General features: G+C 49.0%; 3 protein-coding genes across 3 annotated transcripts; 1 reads left to right on the top strand and 2 right to left on the bottom strand.

Annotated features, from left to right (window-relative positions):
• Positions 1-290: 290 nt before the first annotated feature.
• LOC136534013 (uncharacterized) lies at positions 291-1,841 on the top strand. Its single transcript, XM_066526513.1, has one exon. It carries the CDS (start codon positions 433-435, stop codon positions 1,207-1,209), a length of 777 nt encoding a protein of 258 aa, XP_066382610.1. The 5' UTR covers positions 291-432; the 3' UTR covers positions 1,210-1,841.
• On the bottom strand, positions 1,706-6,005 carry LOC136534011 (C-terminal binding protein AN-like). The gene is made up of 7 exons (XM_066526511.1): positions 5,168-6,005; positions 4,259-4,427; positions 3,965-4,095; positions 2,757-3,530; positions 2,604-2,651; positions 1,986-2,102; positions 1,706-1,840 (listed from the first exon to the last, which is right to left on the bottom strand). Exons 1-7 carry the CDS (start codon positions 5,960-5,962, stop codon positions 1,769-1,771), a joined length of 2,106 nt encoding a protein of 701 aa, XP_066382608.1. The 5' UTR covers positions 5,963-6,005; the 3' UTR covers positions 1,706-1,768.
• Positions 6,006-15,916: 9,911 nt separating this feature from the next.
• LOC136534014 (C-terminal binding protein AN-like) lies at positions 15,917-20,499 on the bottom strand. Its single transcript, XM_066526514.1, has 7 exons — positions 19,662-20,499; positions 18,753-18,921; positions 18,459-18,589; positions 17,251-18,024; positions 17,098-17,145; positions 16,480-16,596; positions 15,917-16,334 (listed from the first exon to the last, which is right to left on the bottom strand). The coding sequence occupies exons 1-7, from the start codon at positions 20,454-20,456 to the stop codon at positions 16,263-16,265; spliced, it is 2,106 nt and encodes a 701-aa protein (XP_066382611.1). The 5' UTR covers positions 20,457-20,499; the 3' UTR covers positions 15,917-16,262.
• Between the last annotated feature and the right edge of the window lie 1,814 nt (positions 20,500-22,313).

A 22,313-nucleotide genomic window follows, 5' to 3' on the forward strand; every position in this document is an offset into this window, starting at 1 on the left:
AACTCAGACCCTGCGGCCGTAGCCCGTAGGCGGCGGCGTCGACCGTCGTTGTTCCTGTCATCCACCATTCCACCCCCACCGCCCGCAGTGTCAGTAACGTTTCGCACCACGCGCCCATCCGCAGCAGAGGGGTGTGAATTCGTGAATCGTGATGGTGCGAACGCCTCTTGTACCGGTGGTCGTCGTCATCGCCGGCGGGATTCGAAGCGCACTGCGTCGGCACCAGGACCGCCAGCTTCGACAGCGGCCTGTTCTTATCTTTCAAAAAAGAGCATCGCCTTTTTCACTATCAGGTGGGCCTGCGCTTGCTGACAAGAGATATTTTCCGTGGGTCCACACGAGATATTGTTTCATCAAAACCAAAAGCATTATCTTATCTCCGGCACATGCACTACGCGCCACAACTCGCTCAAGGCGATAAGCCCATTTACCATGGGTCCGGCGAAACCACGCACTGAAACACCATACCGGGCGAGAGAGCTCGTCGTCGTCGTCGTCTTCCACGGTGGAACCACGCGGAGGATAGACATGGCCGCCTTACTCCACCAAGCGGCTGCCCCGACCGCAAAACCACCCCACCCATGGGCTCTTTACTCCACAACATCCAGCCTCTCACCACTCGCAAAACGACGACGCGCTCCGACCATCCGCTCCGCGGCCACGGACAGCAGCTTCGGCACTGGCGAGGCGGCGCCGTCGTCCAAGAAGACCACCCGGAAGGAGAAGCAGCAGGAGCGGCGGCGGCAGCAGGACCTGCAGGACCGGCAGCAGCAGCTCCTGATGATGGAAGAAGAGTCGCTCGCGAAGCGAGACGGCGGCACCACCGGCAGCAGCAGCAGCAGCAACAGCAACGGCGAGGTCGACGACGACGACGAGCTTCCGCAGCCGGTGTTCGACCGCATCCTGCGCCGGATCGCGTTCACGGTGGGCCTTCCCATGGCGTCGGGCGTCGCGCTGCTCAACGTGTACGACGCGCTCAAGCGCGGCCAGGGGGTGGTGCTGCCGTCGTGGGTGCCGTTGCTCACCATCCTCGTCGCCTTCGGCACGTCGGCGCTGGGCATCGCCTACGGCACGCTGTCGGCGAGCTGGGACCCCGACAAGGAAGGCTCGCTGCTCGGCATCGACGAGGCCCGGGCCAACTGGCCCGTGCTATGGCAGGAAGAGATCCAGAAGGAGGAGAAGACTAAGGCCAAGCAGATGAAGAAATGACTGGCTGGTAGGACATGAGGCTGAAAATCCTGTGCACCTTGCTACTGAAGTGATCATGTAATATTCATTGGGGGTATACATTGATCCTACCTTTCAGTAAAAAGGCAATCACCCTGTTCGTTGTCGCTGAAATTTGATTTATGCTGATCTTATACTGAAATCTTGTGAGAGGAAAACACTGTTCCATGGCTGAAAAATAGTTCTGAATAAGCTCAAGCGAACAGGCCGAATATAAATTAGCTAAGTAATCCACAAGTGCATACAGTCTACTGAATTTTGAAGGAGTAGTGACTGTGCTTGTCATACTGTATAATTAAATTACAGACACAACTTACAACAAGCAGACAGTCAAAAAAAAAAATCAATGACTCTGCGCTGCGGGTCCATGCAGTAGAACAACAACCAAAACTGAGACTTGGCAAGAGGAAACACAGAGAAGACCTAACCCGAGGACAACAGTGGGCCAGTGGCTTTGGCAGCATAGTCCTAAATTGTTCTCTAGAAATAACATAGCCTTAAAGTGTTCTCTAAATATAGCATAGCCCTGACCCCCGATATATTAATCAAGCCACCGAACGACACCATCTTCACTCGGAGCTCCAAGGACCTCAATATAGACTTCAAGTACGGCCTACAGAAAATTTTAAATTTAACCACCGGGAAAGGTATAAACAACACATAGAATCAATGCAAGTATTTCATTTCGTCTAACTAATGGGGATATTTGTGTATATTAAGTTCATCTTGCTTAGAATGGAAGCAACAAATGAACGTACCAAAGAATTTTTGCAATTAACCAGTTTGCAGCATTCTGAAAGGGACCCTTCTAGCATCCAGCTCTCACAAACATCAAAAGAATGAGTTGTGAAGGCGAACTCCATCTTATTATTAGCCTGACAATGCAATAAAAGCCAGTCCAACATTTAGAAACATCACAACACCAACGAAACTTTGGGGGTATATATGTATCTTCTCAGTTCCGACTACACCGAATATGGGGCTATATGGATCATGGGTGATTTAGTACAAACGAAACCTGGTAGTTCCATTTCTCAACCTTTTAAAGTTGCAGATATGGAGCAAGCATGAAAACACACACATGTACATCATCAAAAACAACTAAAAGGATGAGGCAAGGAGAGCAGTTTAGCAGATAGCAACACTGTAACAAATCATGCATTCGAGTAGATAACTGTGAGCAAGGAACAAAGGTGCCAATAATCGTAAGATCAATACAGATGTGAATGCATATGCTCAATAACATTCATCAGTCACAAGCTACCAAACACAAACACAGCATACGTGCTTACCTAGTATCCTCCTTATTTCACTAACTATGAAAACATATGAATACTGAGCTCACTTTCTAATAACAGTAATTTAAAAGGAGATACCTGTAATAGTTTGCCTCCAGCAACAAAAGATTGCAGTCCCATAGTGTCCTAAAGAGCATAAAACATATTATCAGTATCTGTATGTGTACAGTATCCAAATTGGCGGTTCAAGTAAAAACAAAGGATAAAGAAAGGCAAGAAAAATAACAATACCTTGTTTCTGAAAGTGACTAGAAACTGAGCAGCAGGATCCCTCTTTGTAGCATTTGGTATCACATCAAGATACCATCCACCACCAGCGACCCTCTCTCTTGAAACATAAAAACCTGAATTATCTCTTGTCTTTAGAGCAATAACAAAACCTTCTTTTAGCTTCTCAGGAGGCTTTCTACCAAGCCCTGCAGGCAACTTATTTTCAGAAATTATCTCCATTGGAGATTCAACAGAAGACTTATGTTTATTTTTGGAGTCCTCAGGCGATGCAAATCGTGAACTAGAACTTAACACTTGGTTATCATCGTCTCTGCGTGAAGAATAGTTACTTCCACCTTCTACAGTTGACAATTCATCCATTTTCTGTTGTGATCTGCGGCGAGCAGGTCTCTTTTTGCCTTTCTTTCCAGATCGGCTGCGCCTCCCTTCAGATCTGGAGCCAATACTATGAGATTGTGCAGAAGCTTGAGGCTCTTCAGGTTGCGAAATGGCTCTTCTCTTGTCATATTCTGCAGTTAATTGGCTTTCTTCTGTTTGCTGTTCACCATCACAAATCTGTAAAGCATGTTCTTTTTCTTGTTTACCAAGTTGATCATCGTCACATCCCACTTCACTTATCTCTTCATCCTCATCAGAAATAACATTGTTTGGAACAACACCATCATAGAGAAAGGACTGCAATATTGAGATTGCTTTCTCTCTAATCTCCATCCACACTTCCTCACTGTAGTCTGCACTTCGAGGAAGAATTAATACATTTGGCATCTCATGCACCTGTGCAATCAATGAACACATAATTAGTATTAAATAATTTGTTGAAAGGTGACTTTCCTATTGGCGTATAATGAGTAAAGCAAGCATCACAAGTGCACAGAGTTAAGGAAACTATATTGCACATCAGTTGCCTATCCTTATCTCTGATAGGACACCATTTTTAATTTTTCCATTCTTTTGGAACTAAGAGCTAGAAGCTGCTTGTATAGTCTAAAACTAGAAAAACTCCATAGAGTATAAAGACCAAGTTTCCTATTGATGTAACGCTTGAATTTTTCCCTATCCCCATGATGACAGAGCCATTCGTGTATGTTAAACAGGGAGCAATAGAGTGAACTGGATAAGCTAAAAATGCTAAATGAAATGGAACAGATACTTTGGTAAAAGCAAAATTCCAAAAGAAGCCTATTGGGAAGAACAAACCAGTTTCATACCCATGCTTCCATCCACTGGGGGCCTTCAGCGCCATCTAATGCACATCCAGCTATAGTGCCATCAATCAAGAGTTGTTTGAGTGCACAATCATCTATGAGCTGACAGCTACCAGTGTTGACTATGAACACTCCTGCAACATTCAGAAGGTAGTCACCCACAGTGTGTTATTATAGGCTTATAGCACGAAGAAGAAAACAGAAAACTAATTATAATGCAGAGAGCATGAGACTGCCAAAAGGAGGGGCTAAAACAGAAAGAAAAAAAAACAAGGAAGCAAGTAAGGCATGTCTTACCAGGTTTTATGTGCTGAAGGCGCTCAGCATTAAGTATATGTGTTGTATCATTTGTCAATGCACAATGAAGCGAAACAAGATCACTTGCTGCTAACAAATCATTGAGAGTATCCATTCTTCTTGCAGCAGAAGGAAATACAATAGAAGGACGCTTTACTTTCCCAGTAACCTTCACATAATGTCATTACAATTAACAAGGTCAGATCTATATCGTGCTTTAACTTCATTACCGATATTACATGTGCCAATAATCCAGAAACACCATGAAGACTTATACAACTGCAGCAATGTTATGAATTTGCAGTAAAAGTACCAGAACTGAGGATATAATTCTAAACTGATTTTATTTTTGAAACCAAATCAACCTGACTATGACTTACTTATAGCAACACATGTTTTTATATGGTCATTTGAATGTAAATTTCTCTAGTTAAGATCTTGTGGAAAGGTAGAAAAAAGAGTCAAGCTCTCAAAGTGTTTGACTAGGTGTTCAGGCAAACCCACAGCACATTCAGATCTATATATACTTTGAAAAAGGTACTAATAAACCTCCAGCATACTGGTTGCCAGAAATCAATCTGCATGAACATAATCATGCCAGAAGTTCAACTAATGCCCAACAACGAGGCCAAAAAAACAAAATAGGACCACTAAATCTACAAGTAGGCGTGTGATTGATACACTAGAAGCCAAAACGCAGATCACCTTTACATGAAAGGACGCAGGAAACTAGTGAGCAATTATCTGCTAACACGTTTGAGAAATTCCAAATCAGGTTAACTAATAATGCACACGGGTCACGGCGCCCAGCGGCATTTGAACCCTAGAAGGCTAGAACAACAAAACTGGCAACTGGAATATAGCAGCGCAGATCACAGGATGGAAGTGTATTAGCGGCGGATCCGGTACCTCGTACAGCGGATCGAAGTAGAGGACGCTCATGCGGAAGGCAAGGCTGCGGGTGGCGAGGCACCGCGCGGCGGCGTTGACGCCGATGATGCCCAGCACGAGCCCCCTGCATCGTCGCATGCCCCGGCACAGCGGCTGCACGGAGCCGAGCCACCCGGTGGTCGGGGACGACGAGGAGGCGTGGCGGGACAGCAGGTGGGTGCGGCGGAGGAGGCCCAGGAAGAGCGCCATGACGGTGTCGGCGACCTCCTCGGCGCGGTTGGCGTCGACGTGGACGAGGCGGAGGCCGAGCTCGGCGGCGGCGGCGGCGTCCGCGGCGCGGTCGGGCGAGCCGAGGCAGAGCAGCAGCTGCCACGGCCGGAGCCTCCGCTGCGCGGCGCGCGGGAGGAAGGCGAGCGACGGGAGCAGCACGGCGGCGGCGGCCTCGACGCGCCCCGCGCAGAGCGCCGAGAGCGGCGCGTGCTCCACTGCCGCGGCGCCCGACAGGGCCTCCTGCTCCAGCGACGGGTCCTCGAGGCAGTTGAGCGCCACCACCAGCGGCTGCACGGCGGCGGCGGCGGCTGTCGCCGGCGAAGCGGAGTGGGCCGGGCCGTGCAGCATTTTTCTGGGCCCTTTGGCCGGCCAGTCGCGGGGGCCGAGGAGTTGACTGCGCGCGCCCCCGTTTGTTCTGGTTGCTGTTTTCCTTGTGTGTGCGGGCGGCCGGCCGGGCGCTATTACAACGAGTGAAAGCGACCGGTCCTGCCGCGTGCACGGCCCACCGGGTTGGAGCCGGCCGGGACGCGGACGAGGTGCCATACTGCCATGCCAGCCACAGACTGCCAGTGCTGCTGACCGCAATTCGCCAGTGAATCCCATGCGTTGGTCGGCAACGGTCTACGCGGTGGTGCACGGGAGTACTGGAGTTCGCACGGTCTGGTAGGGCACTCCGCAAGTGCAGTGCCGGTGCTAGGATCGGAAGGGCCCGGCCCCTCTTGATCATATATAAAATTTTATAATATATATGTATTAATTTTACTTATAAAACGAAAGCAAATTTAATAACATATCTTTAATTTAACATGTCTAATAATTATCGACGAACAATGTAGATTAAACAATATATTTGTAGATGTATGATAATTATTGAGGAACAATGTAGATTAAAAGGGCAGTATATTCGTTTTCTTTTCACAAATGTTTCTTAAGTAATATTCTAAAATTCTAACACCTAAATTAAAAGAAAAATATGACTATATGGGTACAAAGTACTAGAAGTTTGAAATACTATACAAATAATTAATTTGAATTAAAAATAAAAAGGAAAAAATACCTTGGGCCTAAACAACTGCTCGGTGATCGCAGTTCATAAAAAGACAAGAATCAATATGTTGTCATCGTGGAGCCCTGCCTGGTCGCCGTCTTCGTGCGCCGTGTCCGTGTCTCCGGTAGTCTAGCTCTTCACGGCGACGTGGCTCGGCAGCTCCGCGTGTGTAAGACGCACGTCGCGAACTCACGATCAGAGTGTCCTGTGTGCAGCGTGGTTCCTTGCCTCCTCTCTACCCGAGGGCCGTGGGAAAAGAAAACTAGGAAAGAAATGCCGATGTTGTCGTTTTGAGCCGCCTGGCCAGTTCTATATTTCTCTTCTCATTAGTTTGCTAATACCTAATGAACTGTAGAACCTAGGGGGTTTGTATACCTGGGCTTGGGCCCCTCCTCCGCTTGGGCCCTCGGCCGTCGCACCTCGTGCCCTACTCCTAGGGTCGGCGCTCAAGTCTCAGATCAACTATGATGGGCCTGCCGGCCTGGTACTAGTTCCTTGACGGGTGCACCGCGTCTGGGAAAGGACCCTTGGGAAATTTTTTTATTTTTAACACATTTTTAAACTAATTTAAAAATTAACACTGTTAATTTTTTTTTCCAAATCTAACATTTTTGGCCGCGCCTATTCGCATGGCGCGGTAAATTAACGCTGCCGCGCCATGCATGGGGGTGCGGCTAGGCTACCCACGTGGCAGCGAACATGCCGCTGACCGGTGACGTGGCCGGCTCAGTCGCGCCATCGATCAGGGCGTGGCGGTGACGCGCCACGCATCATGGCGCGGCACCGCGCAAGGCGCGGCAGAGCCTAATTGTAACAACCCAAAAATCCACACACTGAAAATACCAACTACAAAATTTTTCTTAAAAACTTCCATGTAATGATGAGTGTCATGTATAGTAACCCAACCTAAGAAATGCATTAGGTCTAACCCCAACCCAAGTTAACACATAAGCATGGCATGTCATTAGTTAATTGCGTTTATTTAAATTCTAACAAATAAGTGTTGCATACATTGAATGTGATTTGGATTTCTATTTGAGTTATGATATGCTTAACAACTCCAATAAATTAGGTGCACCAATTTGGAATTCAAATTCTAGAACCAAATTCGAATTCAAACAAAAGAGATGAAATGAAAAACAGAAAAAGGAAACGAGGGAGAAGGCCTCGCAGCCCAGGCTGCTCGGCTTCGCGGCCCAGCCAGCCCAACCGCGCCCACCTTGCGCCGGCGCGCCCGTACGCAGCCCACGAGCCGGCCCAGCGCGTCGCCCACGCCCGCGCACCCGTCTGCCTCGCTCGCAGCCACTGACCGCTGGACCCCGCATGTCAGCCGCACCCCCCGTCTACAGTGTCGTCTTCCTCACCCACGCCTCAACCGCCTACGCGACCGGCGCCCGATAGCTGTGGCAGGGGCGGGCCAGGGGGTCACGCCCGGGGCATGACCCTGTCCCCTTGCGCCGCGCCCACGCAACCCCACACCACCGTCTGATGCGATGCACACGCCTCCACCGCACGATGCCATCCGCCCTGGGAGGCATGGCACTCGGCTATAAAGCCAGCCCGCACGCCGCTCACGCCCGGCGCCCTAGCTTCTCCCTCAGCCTCCGTCGCCGCTTGGTGGCCCAGCAGCCGCACCACACCGAGAGTAGAGGGCCGAGAAGGAGATCGTGAGAGGAGGATCGGAGCCCCGCACGCTGCCGAAGTCGCCGGAGCCAAAGGCAACGCCGTCGTCGTCATCACGGTCGCGGGTCGGCACTGCACGGCACTGCTTTCGGAGCTACACGGCCGCAACTCGTCACTGCACCACTATCCCCTCTTCCACAACACCTACGGTGAGCCCCGGTTCATTCCCTACTCGCCACTGGACCTTGCTACTCCGGCCATGGTGCTCCATATCGTGAGCGCGTAGGCCAAGGCCATCCCCGGCCTCTAGGCACACTAGCACAGCACACTCACGTTGACCGTGACCATCCTCGAGCCCTTGGGCGCTGTAGGCCTCTCCAGGTTCCCCGGACGCCGTAGCCGAGCCCGCATGCCGCGCTCGCAACGCCGCCGCAATGACGTAGCCACCGGTCCGAGCACCCGACCACTGGTCCGAGCACCAGACCACTAGTCCGAGCACCCGACCACCAGTCCGAGCACGAGACCACAGGTCCGAGCACCCGACCACCGGTCCGAGCACCGACCGCTGTGGCCAGTACCGACGGGAGCACCTGGCGCCTCCTTGACTCGCCCGTTCCGTTCGCTGAAGCCACGGGTAACTCACGCGCACACCGTAACCACCCCGCAGGAGCCCATAGTGACCCGCGCGCCTCGCCATCGTCACCATGTCGTCGTGGCCGCCGGGAAGACCCTACCGGCCACCTAGAAACCGGAAGTCCTGCCCTGAGCTCTGGACGCCCTCGCCACGTCCACACGGATCCGTAGGAGCCTACACGCCCCACTGTGACGCTCTCCGAGGCCATAGCCCCCACACCGACGCCGCCGACGTGATCGGAAGGCCGTCCGCCGTGGCCAAAGCCACCGGAGGCCCTAGAGGACCCCTCGACCTACACAACATGCCCGCTGGAGCATTGTGACGCCCATGCGCACCACAGAGCCAGCCAATGCCGCTGCACCCGCACCATTCCTGCACGCCGGTTGTGCTTGAGCCGCCGTTCGCCATGACCAGTGACTTAGGATGCACCATCCGTCGCCCTGACTCCACCATTGCAGTCGCCATGGCACAGGGAGGCTTTTCCCCACCTCTATTGGATGCCTGAACCATTGCAGGAGCTCGCCGATGAGCACGTCGCCGGTAGAAGCGCGCCGTGGAAGAACAGAGGAGAAGGGGCAAGGTGAGCAGCGCAGCCTTGCACCCGGTGCACATGAGCCGAGCCAAGGAGAAATGACGATGGGCTCGGTCCACCATGGACCCTGCCTTAGGACCATGGACCAGGAGCGCTAGTCCACCGTGAGCCACACGGTGTGAGCCGTGCTGCGGACGAAGCCTAATAAGAGCCCACGATCGTGACGTGGCTGCGCCACAGCACGCCACGTGTTCGGCCCGACCTGGCCCACACCGGCCCGACCCGAGCCCACCAAGGCCCGTTTGAGACCCGGCACGTATTGACCATTGACCGATCAATGTTGACCGTTGACCTGGCCCCACATGTCAGCAACACAGACATGCTGGACCCACACATCAGATGCTGACGTCATGATGACGTCACGAGGGACCCACATGTCTGCGACCCAAGAGCCCCTAGACCCACCTGTCAGCTCGAAACCGAGACGATGATGTCATGCTGACGTCATGCTCACGTCAGCATGCCACGTTGACCAGTGACACCGTGACACATGTCAGCCCAGGATTAATTCAGCCTTTATTCAATTTCAGAAAGGATTTAAACTTCAGGAATTCATAACTAATTCATACGACCTCGGAAAAATACGAGACCAGGACCAAAATTCATCTAAAATCAAGCTCTACGCAATGAACTCATGTTTGAGTGCATTTGACTCTTTTGAATTTTCATTGCTTCTTTGTGCTACTCTATAGACGTCGCTAACGCGACTATAATGCAAACGTTGCAGACTCGGAGGAGAACCTGACAGACGAGGACCGTGAGTACCGTGAGGAGAACGGAGACGACTACACTGAAGGTGCCACATCCCACCCAATCTCGTAGCACCTATTACGCATGGCTAATATAGAACTGTTATTGATTTACTTTACTGTTATAATCATACTATGATAGGACTTGCATGGTAGTATGCTTGCTTGAAAGCCTTTACCTTGGCGCAACCTTACCCCTGCATACCCTGCTATTAGGCTAGACACACGCTTACTGCTATACATTTCATTACTCATACTTCTACTACGCTTATACTACGTGCGTGGTGGATACTGGTATTATCTGGACCATGGGGAGAGTGCTGCGTGTGTGACTTAGGTGTGTGGAGGGTGAGGGTTGTGTCGACCAAGTTGGAGTATACGACGAGCCTGGGGCAAGTCTTGCTATGGGATGCTACCTGGGCACCCCTGGAAATGGATACTTGTGGTGGGTAAATGGTATATGAGGTGGACCTGGGTGTGAACCTGTGACGGGTGGAGCCCGGGATGGAGGTGCTGTGGTGGCATGGTAAATGGAAACCCTGATGGAGACATTCTGGCTTGGTCATCCCTAAGGACTTACTAGTACTCAGATTCACCGGGAAGCCTTACGTACCACTCGCCCTATATGGTGCGGGACGGCTGGACTACTTGGTAGGATATTGCCACTACTGCTAGGTTGATAGCGGATAGTGTAAGGAGGTACGGGGCACGGAGGATTTCCCCCACACCCTTTCGAGACTTCATGGAGACCTTGTGGACCCGGCTCATGACTCACAGTTTTAGCCACTCCAGACTTGACTTGGGGTGAACCAGGGCTGAATGGTAGAGTGGCATTATCCTAGGCTAGCAAGCAGTCAGAATCAGCCTAGTTGACGACGGTCAGCGTGGAAGGCGGATCTTGTGGTTATGTAAAACCTCTACAGAGTGTATGGTTGATCGATCGATACATGTGCCGACTTGTCGGCTATGGACCTTTCCTGGGTTTCGCTTAAACTAGATAGTGAGATGAGTCCTTCTCTTCTTCCCCCGTGAAAGAGTGTCGGTCGTAGCTAGGGGCTACGGGCCTTAAGATAGTGCCGAGAGGGAGTTGGCCTATCGACTGAGCGATGGTATGGTTATGGTATGGTGATGGTGTGGAGATGGTGTGGAGATGGTGGTATGTCGATCCCAGGATCAAAACCTGGCTCAGAAAAGGGAATGGAGTGGAATGTGTGTGGGAATGGTGTTAAAACTTGACAAACTATTATTTACTTGATATGCTACTGCATAGGAAACCCTAGCCTTATAGGTTCATTTTGCTTATATCCAACTTGCATCCAATTTCCACAAAGCAATGCTCATAGGGATGGGAGTGGCCAGTACAAATCGTACTGATAAATTTTGGCACGTAGGTTCTGCTGAGGAGTATAGCTCCGAGGAGTTTGACGGATGAGGGGTTCGTGCCTACGCTCGAGTTTGGCGATCTTATCTTCAAGCTGTTCTAAATGAATGCTGCTTTTGATTCCGCCAATGCGGCGATGTAATAAATTATGTAATTCCGCACTATTTGTACTCTGATATTATCGTTGTATGGATGTGATATTCGACTAGAATTTGGGTAATATGATCTACAACGATCTTGTTACACTTCGATGCTGTGGATTTCCCTTCGCGAAAATCGGGGTCGTTTCAGTTGGTATCAGAGCCATACTTGACCATAGGACGAAACCCTCAGAAATGGACGATAGAATAGGATATGAACAGCCCTTCTATCGGTTATATACCAACCCTACATTTACTTTTATGCAAGGCTTATCTATTATTGACCTGCTAACACCTGTTTCTTAAAACATGCAGATGGCAACGAATGTTGACTGGCTGCCTCTAGGACCGCTACCTCTGGACCACGCCAAGCTTACCTTTGACCTACGTGAGCTCAGGGGTTTTGCACAGACCCTCTGCCGAGTTCTCGTCACGTTAGGTGTCCCCGACGAGCTTGTCAAGGTCACCTACACTAGGAAGCCAGCTAAGGAAGGAGGAATCGAAGGACCGATTGTTACCTCAGTGAAGTTCCCAGCTAGCACTACCTTACCTTCTGTCCCAGCTTTCACCGAGTTGACTATAGAGGACATAGTCGAGGAGGGACTGCGAGCTATCTCACACAAGGCACTTTGCAGAGTGATGAGGGACCACTACGAGCACCTGAAGACGACAGAGTTCCGTCTACTTCCCCAGGCCCTCGACCTCAGCCTTACCCCCAGTGAGCAGAGTTTCACAGCAGGCAGAGTTATCCTTGCCGAGGAGGATAGATGCCTTCGTGTCTCAGCTATTCACCTATTGGAGCAGGATAGGTACGTGACCCAGCTGGAGCAGAGGAGATGTCAGGACTAGGCCCTCCGGTGGGAGTACCAGGAGCGAGACTCGTAGGGAGCACAGGAGCGAGCTAGTCTACTGGAGACAGTTGCCAAGCAGCAGGACGAGCTCAACCATCGTGAGGAGGACCACAGAGCCAAGGTCGCTGACTTACAGGACAAAGCAACCGACCTAGGCAACAGGAACTACTACCTCGACAGCAAGGTCTTGGAGTTGCAGAGTGAGTTGGACGACAAGAAGGCTGAGTTCAACCGTAGAGGAGACAGAGAGAGATCCAAGGGGATTGATATGCTGAAGATCCAATCTCGGAACAAGACCCTGACTCAGGAGCTGGAGGAGTTCAAGAAGAAGGCCGTTCGCAACCAGGGTCACCTGATCGAGGCACTCAGGCAGACCGAGTACCTACAGGACAAGTGTGAGAGGACATGGCAGGCTTGGCAGAAGTCTAACAAGAAGCGCCTCAGGGAGATGAAGGGTATGAGGGATCAGCTACCCAAGGAGGTTCGCAGTAAGACAAAGCCTAGGATAGAGGAGTTTGAGTTAGCCCTGACTCGCCTCAACCTAGACGCCTGCCCTACCCTACCTGGAGCCAAGCCTATTGAGGAGCTCGCCAAGGCTTTGAAGTACGTGTCCTAACTTCACAAGTCTGACAAGGAGATCGAGATCGAGAACAGTCGTATCTCAGCTGCGGTGTACGAGTTAGAGTAGATGACCCTGTGTGGTCATGAGTCATGTCAGTAGCTTCCGTAAGTTGTACCCCATGATGTACCCCTATGAGATGTATTATGAGTCACTATGAGTAGAACGATTCTCGCACATCTTCAAGTGTAGCTACTGGAGATGATGCTATGTAATGAAACCCATGTAATGAGTGTTTTGGATCTTATTGCATCTTATGGATCTTATTGCATCTTTGTAATGAGTGTTGGATAGTATAAATGTTTTCTTTAAATCGTTAAAATCACGTAATCCTATCAAAATTATAAGCACTTATGGCACAAGCACTAAAGATTCCTGTGATTCGTGTTGCAGATGCCGAACCGCCGTTCTAATCGCCTAATGAATCGAGGACGTGCGCCCACCCCTGAACTAGTTGAACCCAATGGGGGATGTGGTGGCAACAACCGTGGTCGTGGCCGTGGCCATGGACGTGGAGGGATACCCTTCCACCTGGAGAATACTCCGCCGCCTGAGGAGAACATTCCTCCACCACCACCATCGAACCTGGCAGAAGTGATGGCACAACAGACCCAACTTCTTGCAGCTCTTGTTGAAGGAGCAAACCGTCGCCAGGGAGGTCAACAGAATGACTTCCAAAGGAAGCTAGAAGGATTCCTGAAGCTAAGGCCACCTACCTATGATGGCACCGACCCTGACCCGCTTGTAGCCGATGACTGGCTCAAGGAAATGGAGAAGAAGCTTGACCTCACTACTTTCACCGATGATGAGTGTGTTGGAGCTGCCACACACCAGCTCACGGGTGCAGCATGCGCCTGGTGGGACAGTTTCAGTGACTCCCATGAGGACCCTACCCACATCTCGTGGGATGAGTTCGCTGAAGCATTCATTGAGTATCACATTCCCAAGGGTATCATGGAGGCCAAAGCCGAGGAGTTCCACAACATCAAGATGGGAAAAGATAGGGTGACTGAGTACACTACTCGTTTCACCAACCTTCTGCGCTATGCACCTTCTTATGTTGTGAACTCTGAGAAGGAGAAGCTGTACTATTACCGCAAGGGACTTAACCCGCACATCAAGCTAAAGTTTGGCGGTATTGAGAGCAACACATTGCGTGCTCTGGTGGATCGCTGCATCCAGATTGAGAAGGACTGTGCTGAAGCTAGAGAAGAGTACAGGGATAGGAAACATAAGCCTGAGGAGTCTCTCCATGGTCGTGATCGCAAGAGGTTCCGTAGAGATGTACCATCCAGGGAATGCTCTCGCCATAATAGGGATGACAACCCAGGATCAAGTAGGGGAAGTGGAGGCTACACCACCAAATACTCCCGCCTTGCTCAGGATCGTTACACCCGGGACCGTTATGCTTAGGACCGCAACAGTCAGGACCGTTTTAACCGTCCCCACACAGCGAATGAACGTCCAGCACAGAACTGCTCCGCACCAAGCACTGGAAACTAGAAGGCACCCACGTCAACCCCTATAGGCGGTACGCCTTTCACCTGCTTTGCTTGTGGCCAACCAGGTCACAAAGCCGCTGAGTGCCCTCAGAACTTAGCTGCACAGAAGTCTCAGTTCAAGGGATCAGCTACTCGTGGACGTCTCAACCATCTGGACACCGATGAAGCATAAGCTGCCCCTGACATTGTGTATGGTATGTTTTTAGTTAATGGCAATACTGCATCAGTTCTATTTGACTCTAGAGCAACTTGTTCTTACATATCATCCAAGTTTGCATGAGATCATGACCTATATGTAACCCCACGTGAAGAGCCTATCATCACCAGCTCACCTTTAGGAGACCTAAAGTGCACCCACATCTGTAAGGGAGTGAGTCTTACCATTGAGGGTCTTATCTTTAGAGCCGACCTAACTCTGCTACCTTCCACTAACCTAGATGTCATCTTAGGTATGGATTGGTTAACCATTCACCGAGGTATCATATCATGTTCACCTAGATATGTCCAAGTGACCCACCCATTAGGCCAAGTCATTAGATGTGAACCCCAGTCCGGAAAGTCCACCTCTATCCTGTGTGCCCTTAAAGCAAGTTCAGGATCACAAAAAGAGGAGAAGATAGTTCATGATGTGCTAGTAGTCAGAGACTATCCCGATGTATTTCCTGAAGAATTACCAGGTATGCCACCAGACCGTGATGTAGAGTTCATCATTGATCTGTTACCGGGAACGGGACCCATTACCAAGAGACCCTATCACATGTCAGTTGATGAATTGACTAAGCTCAAGAAACAGCTTGATAAGCTCATCTCGAAGGGATATATCAGGCCCAGTGCTTCACCCTAGGGATCCCCTGTTCTGTTTGTCAAGAAGAAGGATGGCTCAATGAGAATGTGCATTGACTACCGGAACTTGAACATAGTCACCATCAAGAACAAGTACCCCCTACCAAGAATTGATGATCTGCTTGATCAGCTTCGGGGTGCCAAGTATTTCTCCAAGATTGATCTCAGATCCGGCTATCATCAGATGAAGATTCGAGAAAATGATATCCCGAAGACAGCTTTTGTGACTAGGTATGGTCAGTTTGAGTTTACCGTGGTGTCCTTTGGACTCACGAATGCTCCCGCATACTTCATGAACATGATGAATAAGGTTTTCATGGAAGAACTGGATAAGTTCGTGGTGGTATTCATTGATGACATCCTTGTCTATTCAACCACCGCTGAAGAACATGAACATCATCTGAGAACCGTGCTTGAGAAATTGGCCCAACATCAACTCTATGCAAAGTTTAGTAAATGTGAGTTTTGGCTATAGGAAGTTGCCTTCTTAGGCCATGTATAGTTCTGAATAAGCTCAAGCGAACAGGCCGAATATAAATTAGCTAAGTAATCCACAAGTGCATACAGTCTACTGAATTTTGAAGGAGTAGTGACTGTGCTTGTCATACTGTATAATTAAATTACAGACACAACTTACAACAAGCAGACAGTCAAAAAAAAAAATCAATGACTCTGCGCTGCGGGTCCATGCAGTAGAACAACAACCAAAACTGAGACTTGGCAAGAGGAAACACAGAGAAGACCTAACCCGAGGACAACAGTGGGCCAGTGGCTTTGGCAGCATAGTCCTAAATTGTTCTCTAGAAATAACATAGCCTTAAAGTGTTCTCTAAATATAGCATAGCCCTGACCCCCGATATATTAATCAAGCCACCGAACGACACCATCTTCACTCGGAGCTCCAAGGACCTCAATATAGACTTCAAGTACGGCCTACAGAAAATTTTAAATTTAACCACCGGGAAAGGTATAAACAACACATAGAATCAATGCAAGTATTTCATTTCGTCTAACTAATGGGGATATTTGTGTATATTAAGTTCATCTTGCTTAGAATGGAAGCAACAAATGAACGTACCAAAGAATTTTTGCAATTAACCAGTTTGCAGCATTCTGAAAGGGACCCTTCTAGCATCCAGCTCTCACAAACATCAAAAGAATGAGTTGTGAAGGCGAACTCCATCTTATTATTAGCCTGACAATGCAATAAAAGCCAGTCCAACATTTAGAAACATCACAACACCAACGAAACTTTGGGGGTATATATGTATCTTCTCAGTTCCGACTACACCGAATATGGGGCTATATGGATCATGGGTGATTTAGTACAAACGAAACCTGGTAGTTCCATTTCTCAACCTTTTAAAGTTGCAGATATGGAGCAAGCATGAAAACACACACATGTACATCATCAAAAACAACTAAAAGGATGAGGCAAGGAGAGCAGTTTAGCAGATAGCAACACTGTAACAAATCATGCATTCGAGTAGATAACTGTGAGCAAGGAACAAAGGTGCCAATAATCGTAAGATCAATACAGATGTGAATGCATATGCTCAATAACATTCATCAGTCACAAGCTACCAAACACAAACACAGCATACGTGCTTACCTAGTATCCTCCTTATTTCACTAACTATGAAAACATATGAATACTGAGCTCACTTTCTAATAACAGTAATTTAAAAGGAGATACCTGTAATAGTTTGCCTCCAGCAACAAAAGATTGCAGTCCCATAGTGTCCTAAAGAGCATAAAACATATTATCAGTATCTGTATGTGTACAGTATCCAAATTGGCGGTTCAAGTAAAAACAAAGGATAAAGAAAGGCAAGAAAAATAACAATACCTTGTTTCTGAAAGTGACTAGAAACTGAGCAGCAGGATCCCTCTTTGTAGCATTTGGTATCACATCAAGATACCATCCACCACCAGCGACCCTCTCTCTTGAAACATAAAAACCTGAATTATCTCTTGTCTTTAGAGCAATAACAAAACCTTCTTTTAGCTTCTCAGGAGGCTTTCTACCAAGCCCTGCAGGCAACTTATTTTCAGAAATTATCTCCATTGGAGATTCAACAGAAGACTTATGTTTATTTTTGGAGTCCTCAGGCGATGCAAATCGTGAACTAGAACTTAACACTTGGTTATCATCGTCTCTGCGTGAAGAATAGTTACTTCCACCTTCTACAGTTGACAATTCATCCATTTTCTGTTGTGATCTGCGGCGAGCAGGTCTCTTTTTGCCTTTCTTTCCAGATCGGCTGCGCCTCCCTTCAGATCTGGAGCCAATACTATGAGATTGTGCAGAAGCTTGAGGCTCTTCAGGTTGCGAAATGGCTCTTCTCTTGTCATATTCTGCAGTTAATTGGCTTTCTTCTGTTTGCTGTTCACCATCACAAATCTGTAAAGCATGTTCTTTTTCTTGTTTACCAAGTTGATCATCGTCACATCCCACTTCACTTATCTCTTCATCCTCATCAGAAATAACATTGTTTGGAACAACACCATCATAGAGAAAGGACTGCAATATTGAGATTGCTTTCTCTCTAATCTCCATCCACACTTCCTCACTGTAGTCTGCACTTCGAGGAAGAATTAATACATTTGGCATCTCATGCACCTGTGCAATCAATGAACACATAATTAGTATTAAATAATTTGTTGAAAGGTGACTTTCCTATTGGCGTATAATGAGTAAAGCAAGCATCACAAGTGCACAGAGTTAAGGAAACTATATTGCACATCAGTTGCCTATCCTTATCTCTGATAGGACACCATTTTTAATTTTTCCATTCTTTTGGAACTAAGAGCTAGAAGCTGCTTGTATAGTCTAAAACTAGAAAAACTCCATAGAGTATAAAGACCAAGTTTCCTATTGATGTAACGCTTGAATTTTTCCCTATCCCCATGATGACAGAGCCATTCGTGTATGTTAAACAGGGAGCAATAGAGTGAACTGGATAAGCTAAAAATGCTAAATGAAATGGAACAGATACTTTGGTAAAAGCAAAATTCCAAAAGAAGCCTATTGGGAAGAACAAACCAGTTTCATACCCATGCTTCCATCCACTGGGGGCCTTCAGCGCCATCTAATGCACATCCAGCTATAGTGCCATCAATCAAGAGTTGTTTGAGTGCACAATCATCTATGAGCTGACAGCTACCAGTGTTGACTATGAACACTCCTGCAACATTCAGAAGGTAGTCACCCACAGTGTGTTATTATAGGCTTATAGCACGAAGAAGAAAACAGAAAACTAATTATAATGCAGAGAGCATGAGACTGCCAAAAGGAGGGGCTAAAACAGAAAGAAAAAAAAACAAGGAAGCAAGTAAGGCATGTCTTACCAGGTTTTATGTGCTGAAGGCGCTCAGCATTAAGTATATGTGTTGTATCATTTGTCAATGCACAATGAAGCGAAACAAGATCACTTGCTGCTAACAAATCATTGAGAGTATCCATTCTTCTTGCAGCAGAAGGAAATACAATAGAAGGACGCTTTACTTTCCCAGTAACCTTCACATAATGTCATTACAATTAACAAGGTCAGATCTATATCGTGCTTTAACTTCATTACCGATATTACATGTGCCAATAATCCAGAAACACCATGAAGACTTATACAACTGCAGCAATGTTATGAATTTGCAGTAAAAGTACCAGAACTGAGGATATAATTCTAAACTGATTTTATTTTTGAAACCAAATCAACCTGACTATGACTTACTTATAGCAACACATGTTTTTATATGGTCATTTGAATGTAAATTTCTCTAGTTAAGATCTTGTGGAAAGGTAGAAAAAAGAGTCAAGCTCTCAAAGTGTTTGACTAGGTGTTCAGGCAAACCCACAGCACATTCAGATCTATATATACTTTGAAAAAGGTACTAATAAACCTCCAGCATACTGGTTGCCAGAAATCAATCTGCATGAACATAATCATGCCAGAAGTTCAACTAATGCCCAACAACGAGGCCAAAAAAACAAAATAGGACCACTAAATCTACAAGTAGGCGTGTGATTGATACACTAGAAGCCAAAACGCAGATCACCTTTACATGAAAGGACGCAGGAAACTAGTGAGCAATTATCTGCTAACACGTTTGAGAAATTCCAAATCAGGTTAACTAATAATGCACACGGGTCACGGCGCCCAGCGGCATTTGAACCCTAGAAGGCTAGAACAACAAAACTGGCAACTGGAATATAGCAGCGCAGATCACAGGATGGAAGTGTATTAGCGGCGGATCCGGTACCTCGTACAGCGGATCGAAGTAGAGGACGCTCATGCGGAAGGCAAGGCTGCGGGTGGCGAGGCACCGCGCGGCGGCGTTGACGCCGATGATGCCCAGCACGAGCCCCCTGCATCGTCGCATGCCCCGGCACAGCGGCTGCACGGAGCCGAGCCACCCGGTGGTCGGGGACGACGAGGAGGCGTGGCGGGACAGCAGGTGGGTGCGGCGGAGGAGGCCCAGGAAGAGCGCCATGACGGTGTCGGCGACCTCCTCGGCGCGGTTGGCGTCGACGTGGACGAGGCGGAGGCCGAGCTCGGCGGCGGCGGCGGCGTCCGCGGCGCGGTCGGGCGAGCCGAGGCAGAGCAGCAGCTGCCACGGCCGGAGCCTCCGCTGCGCGGCGCGCGGGAGGAAGGCGAGCGACGGGAGCAGCACGGCGGCGGCGGCCTCGACGCGCCCCGCGCAGAGCGCCGAGAGCGGCGCGTGCTCCACTGCCGCGGCGCCCGACAGGGCCTCCTGCTCCAGCGACGGGTCCTCGAGGCAGTTGAGCGCCACCACCAGCGGCTGCACGGCGGCGGCGGCGGCTGTCGCCGGCGAAGCGGAGTGGGCCGGGCCGTGCAGCATTTTTCTGGGCCCTTTGGCCGGCCAGTCGCGGGGGCCGAGGAGTTGACTGCGCGCGCCCCCGTTTGTTCTGGTTGCTGTTTTCCTTGTGTGTGCGGGCGGCCGGCCGGGCGCTATTACAACGAGTGAAAGCGACCGGTCCTGCCGCGTGCACGGCCCACCGGGTTGGAGCCGGCCGGGACGCGGACGAGGTGCCATACTGCCATGCCAGCCACAGACTGCCAGTGCTGCTGACCGCAATTCGCCAGTGAATCCCATGCGTTGGTCGGCAACGGTCTACGCGGTGGTGCACGGGAGTACTGGAGTTCGCACGGTCTGGTAGGGCACTCCGCAAGTGCAGTGCCGGTGCTAGGATCGGAAGGGCCCGGCCCCTCTTGATCATATATAAAATTTTATAATATATATGTATTAATTTTACTTATAAAACGAAAGCAAATTTAATAACATATCTTTAATTTAACATGTCTAATAATTATCGACGAACAATGTAGATTAAACAATATATTTGTAGATGTATGATAATTATTGAGGAACAATGTAGATTAAAAGGGCAGTATATTCGTTTTCTTTTCACAAATGTTTCTTAAGTAATATTCTAAAATTCTAACACCTAAATTAAAAGAAAAATATGACTATATGGGTACAAAGTACTAGAAGTTTGAAATACTATACAAATAATTAATTTGAATTAAAAATAAAAAGGAAAAAATACCTTGGGCCTAAACAACTGCTCGGTGATCGCAGTTCATAAAAAGACAAGAATCAATATGTTGTCATCGTGGAGCCCTGCCTGGTCGCCGTCTTCGTGCGCCGTGTCCGTGTCTCCGGTAGTCTAGCTCTTCACGGCGACGTGGCTCGGCAGCTCCGCGTGTGTAAGACGCACGTCGCGAACTCACGATCAGAGTGTCCTGTGTGCAGCGTGGTTCCTTGCCTCCTCTCTACCCGAGGGCCGTGGGAAAAGAAAACTAGGAAAGAAATGCCGATGTTGTCGTTTTGAGCCGCCTGGCCAGTTCTATATTTCTCTTCTCATTAGTTTGCTAATACCTAATGAACTGTAGAACCTAGGGGGTTTGTATACCTGGGCTTGGGCCCCTCCTCCGCTTGGGCCCTCGGCCGTCGCACCTCGTGCCCTACTCCTAGGGTCGGCGCTCAAGTCTCAGATCAACTATGATGGGCCTGCCGGCCTGGTACTAGTTCCTTGACGGGTGCACCGCGTCTGGGAAAGGACCCTTGGGAAATTTTTTTATTTTTAACACATTTTTAAACTAATTTAAAAATTAACACTGTTAATTTTTTTTTCCAAATCTAACATTTTTGGCCGCGCCTATTCGCATGGCGCGGTAAATTAACGCTGCCGCGCCATGCATGGGGGTGCGGCTAGGCTACCCACGTGGCAGCGAACATGCCGCTGACCGGTGACGTGGCCGGCTCAGTCGCGCCATCGATCAGGGCGTGGCGGTGACGCGCCACGCATCATGGCGCGGCACCGCGCAAGGCGCGGCAGAGCCTAATTGTAACAACCCAAAAATCCACACACTGAAAATACCAACTACAAAATTTTTCTTAAAAACTTCCATGTAATGATGAGTGTCATGTATAGTAACCCAACCTAAGAAATGCATTAGGTCTAACCCCAACCCAAGTTAACACATAAGCATGGCATGTCATTAGTTAATTGCGTTTATTTAAATTCTAACAAATAAGTGTTGCATACATTGAATGTGATTTGGATTTCTATTTGAGTTATGATATGCTTAACAACTCCAATAAATTAGGTGCACCAATTTGGAATTCAAATTCTAGAACCAAATTCGAATTCAAACAAAAGAGATGAAATGAAAAACAGAAAAAGGAAACGAGGGAGAAGGCCTCGCAGCCCAGGCTGCTCGGCTTCGCGGCCCAGCCAGCCCAACCGCGCCCACCTTGCGCCGGCGCGCCCGTACGCAGCCCACGAGCCGGCCCAGCGCGTCGCCCACGCCCGCGCACCCGTCTGCCTCGCTCGCAGCCACTGACCGCTGGACCCCGCATGTCAGCCGCACCCCCCGTCTACAGTGT

The sequence above is a fragment of the Miscanthus floridulus genome, unplaced genomic scaffold (assembly GCF_019320115.1).
Source record: "Miscanthus floridulus cultivar M001 unplaced genomic scaffold, ASM1932011v1 os_1410_1_2, whole genome shotgun sequence".
Lineage (NCBI taxonomy): Eukaryota > Viridiplantae > Streptophyta > Magnoliopsida > Poales > Poaceae > Miscanthus > Miscanthus floridulus.

Bases quoted from the DNA above. Each gene is read 5' to 3' on its own strand.
- LOC136534011 (XM_066526511.1), bottom strand. From the start codon at position 5,962: ATGGCACCTCGTCCGCGTCCCGGCCGGCTCCAACCCGGTGGGCCGTGC. The intron at 4,428-5,167 runs GTACCGGATCCG...CATTATGTGAAG, and splicing joins ACTTCGATCCGCTGTACGAG to GTTACTGGGAAAGTAAAGCG. The intron at 3,531-3,964 runs GTATGAAACTGG...TTGATTGCACAG, and splicing joins CCCAGTGGATGGAAGCATGG to GTGCATGAGATGCCAAATGT.
- LOC136534013 (XM_066526513.1), top strand. From the start codon at position 433: ATGGGTCCGGCGAAACCACGCACTGAAACACCATACCGGGCGAGAGAG.
- LOC136534014 (XM_066526514.1), bottom strand. From the start codon at position 20,456: ATGGCACCTCGTCCGCGTCCCGGCCGGCTCCAACCCGGTGGGCCGTGC. The intron at 18,025-18,458 runs GTATGAAACTGG...TTGATTGCACAG, and splicing joins CCCAGTGGATGGAAGCATGG to GTGCATGAGATGCCAAATGT. The intron at 17,146-17,250 runs GTATTGTTATTT...TATGCTCTTTAG, and splicing joins TAGTCACTTTCAGAAACAAG to GACACTATGGGACTGCAATC.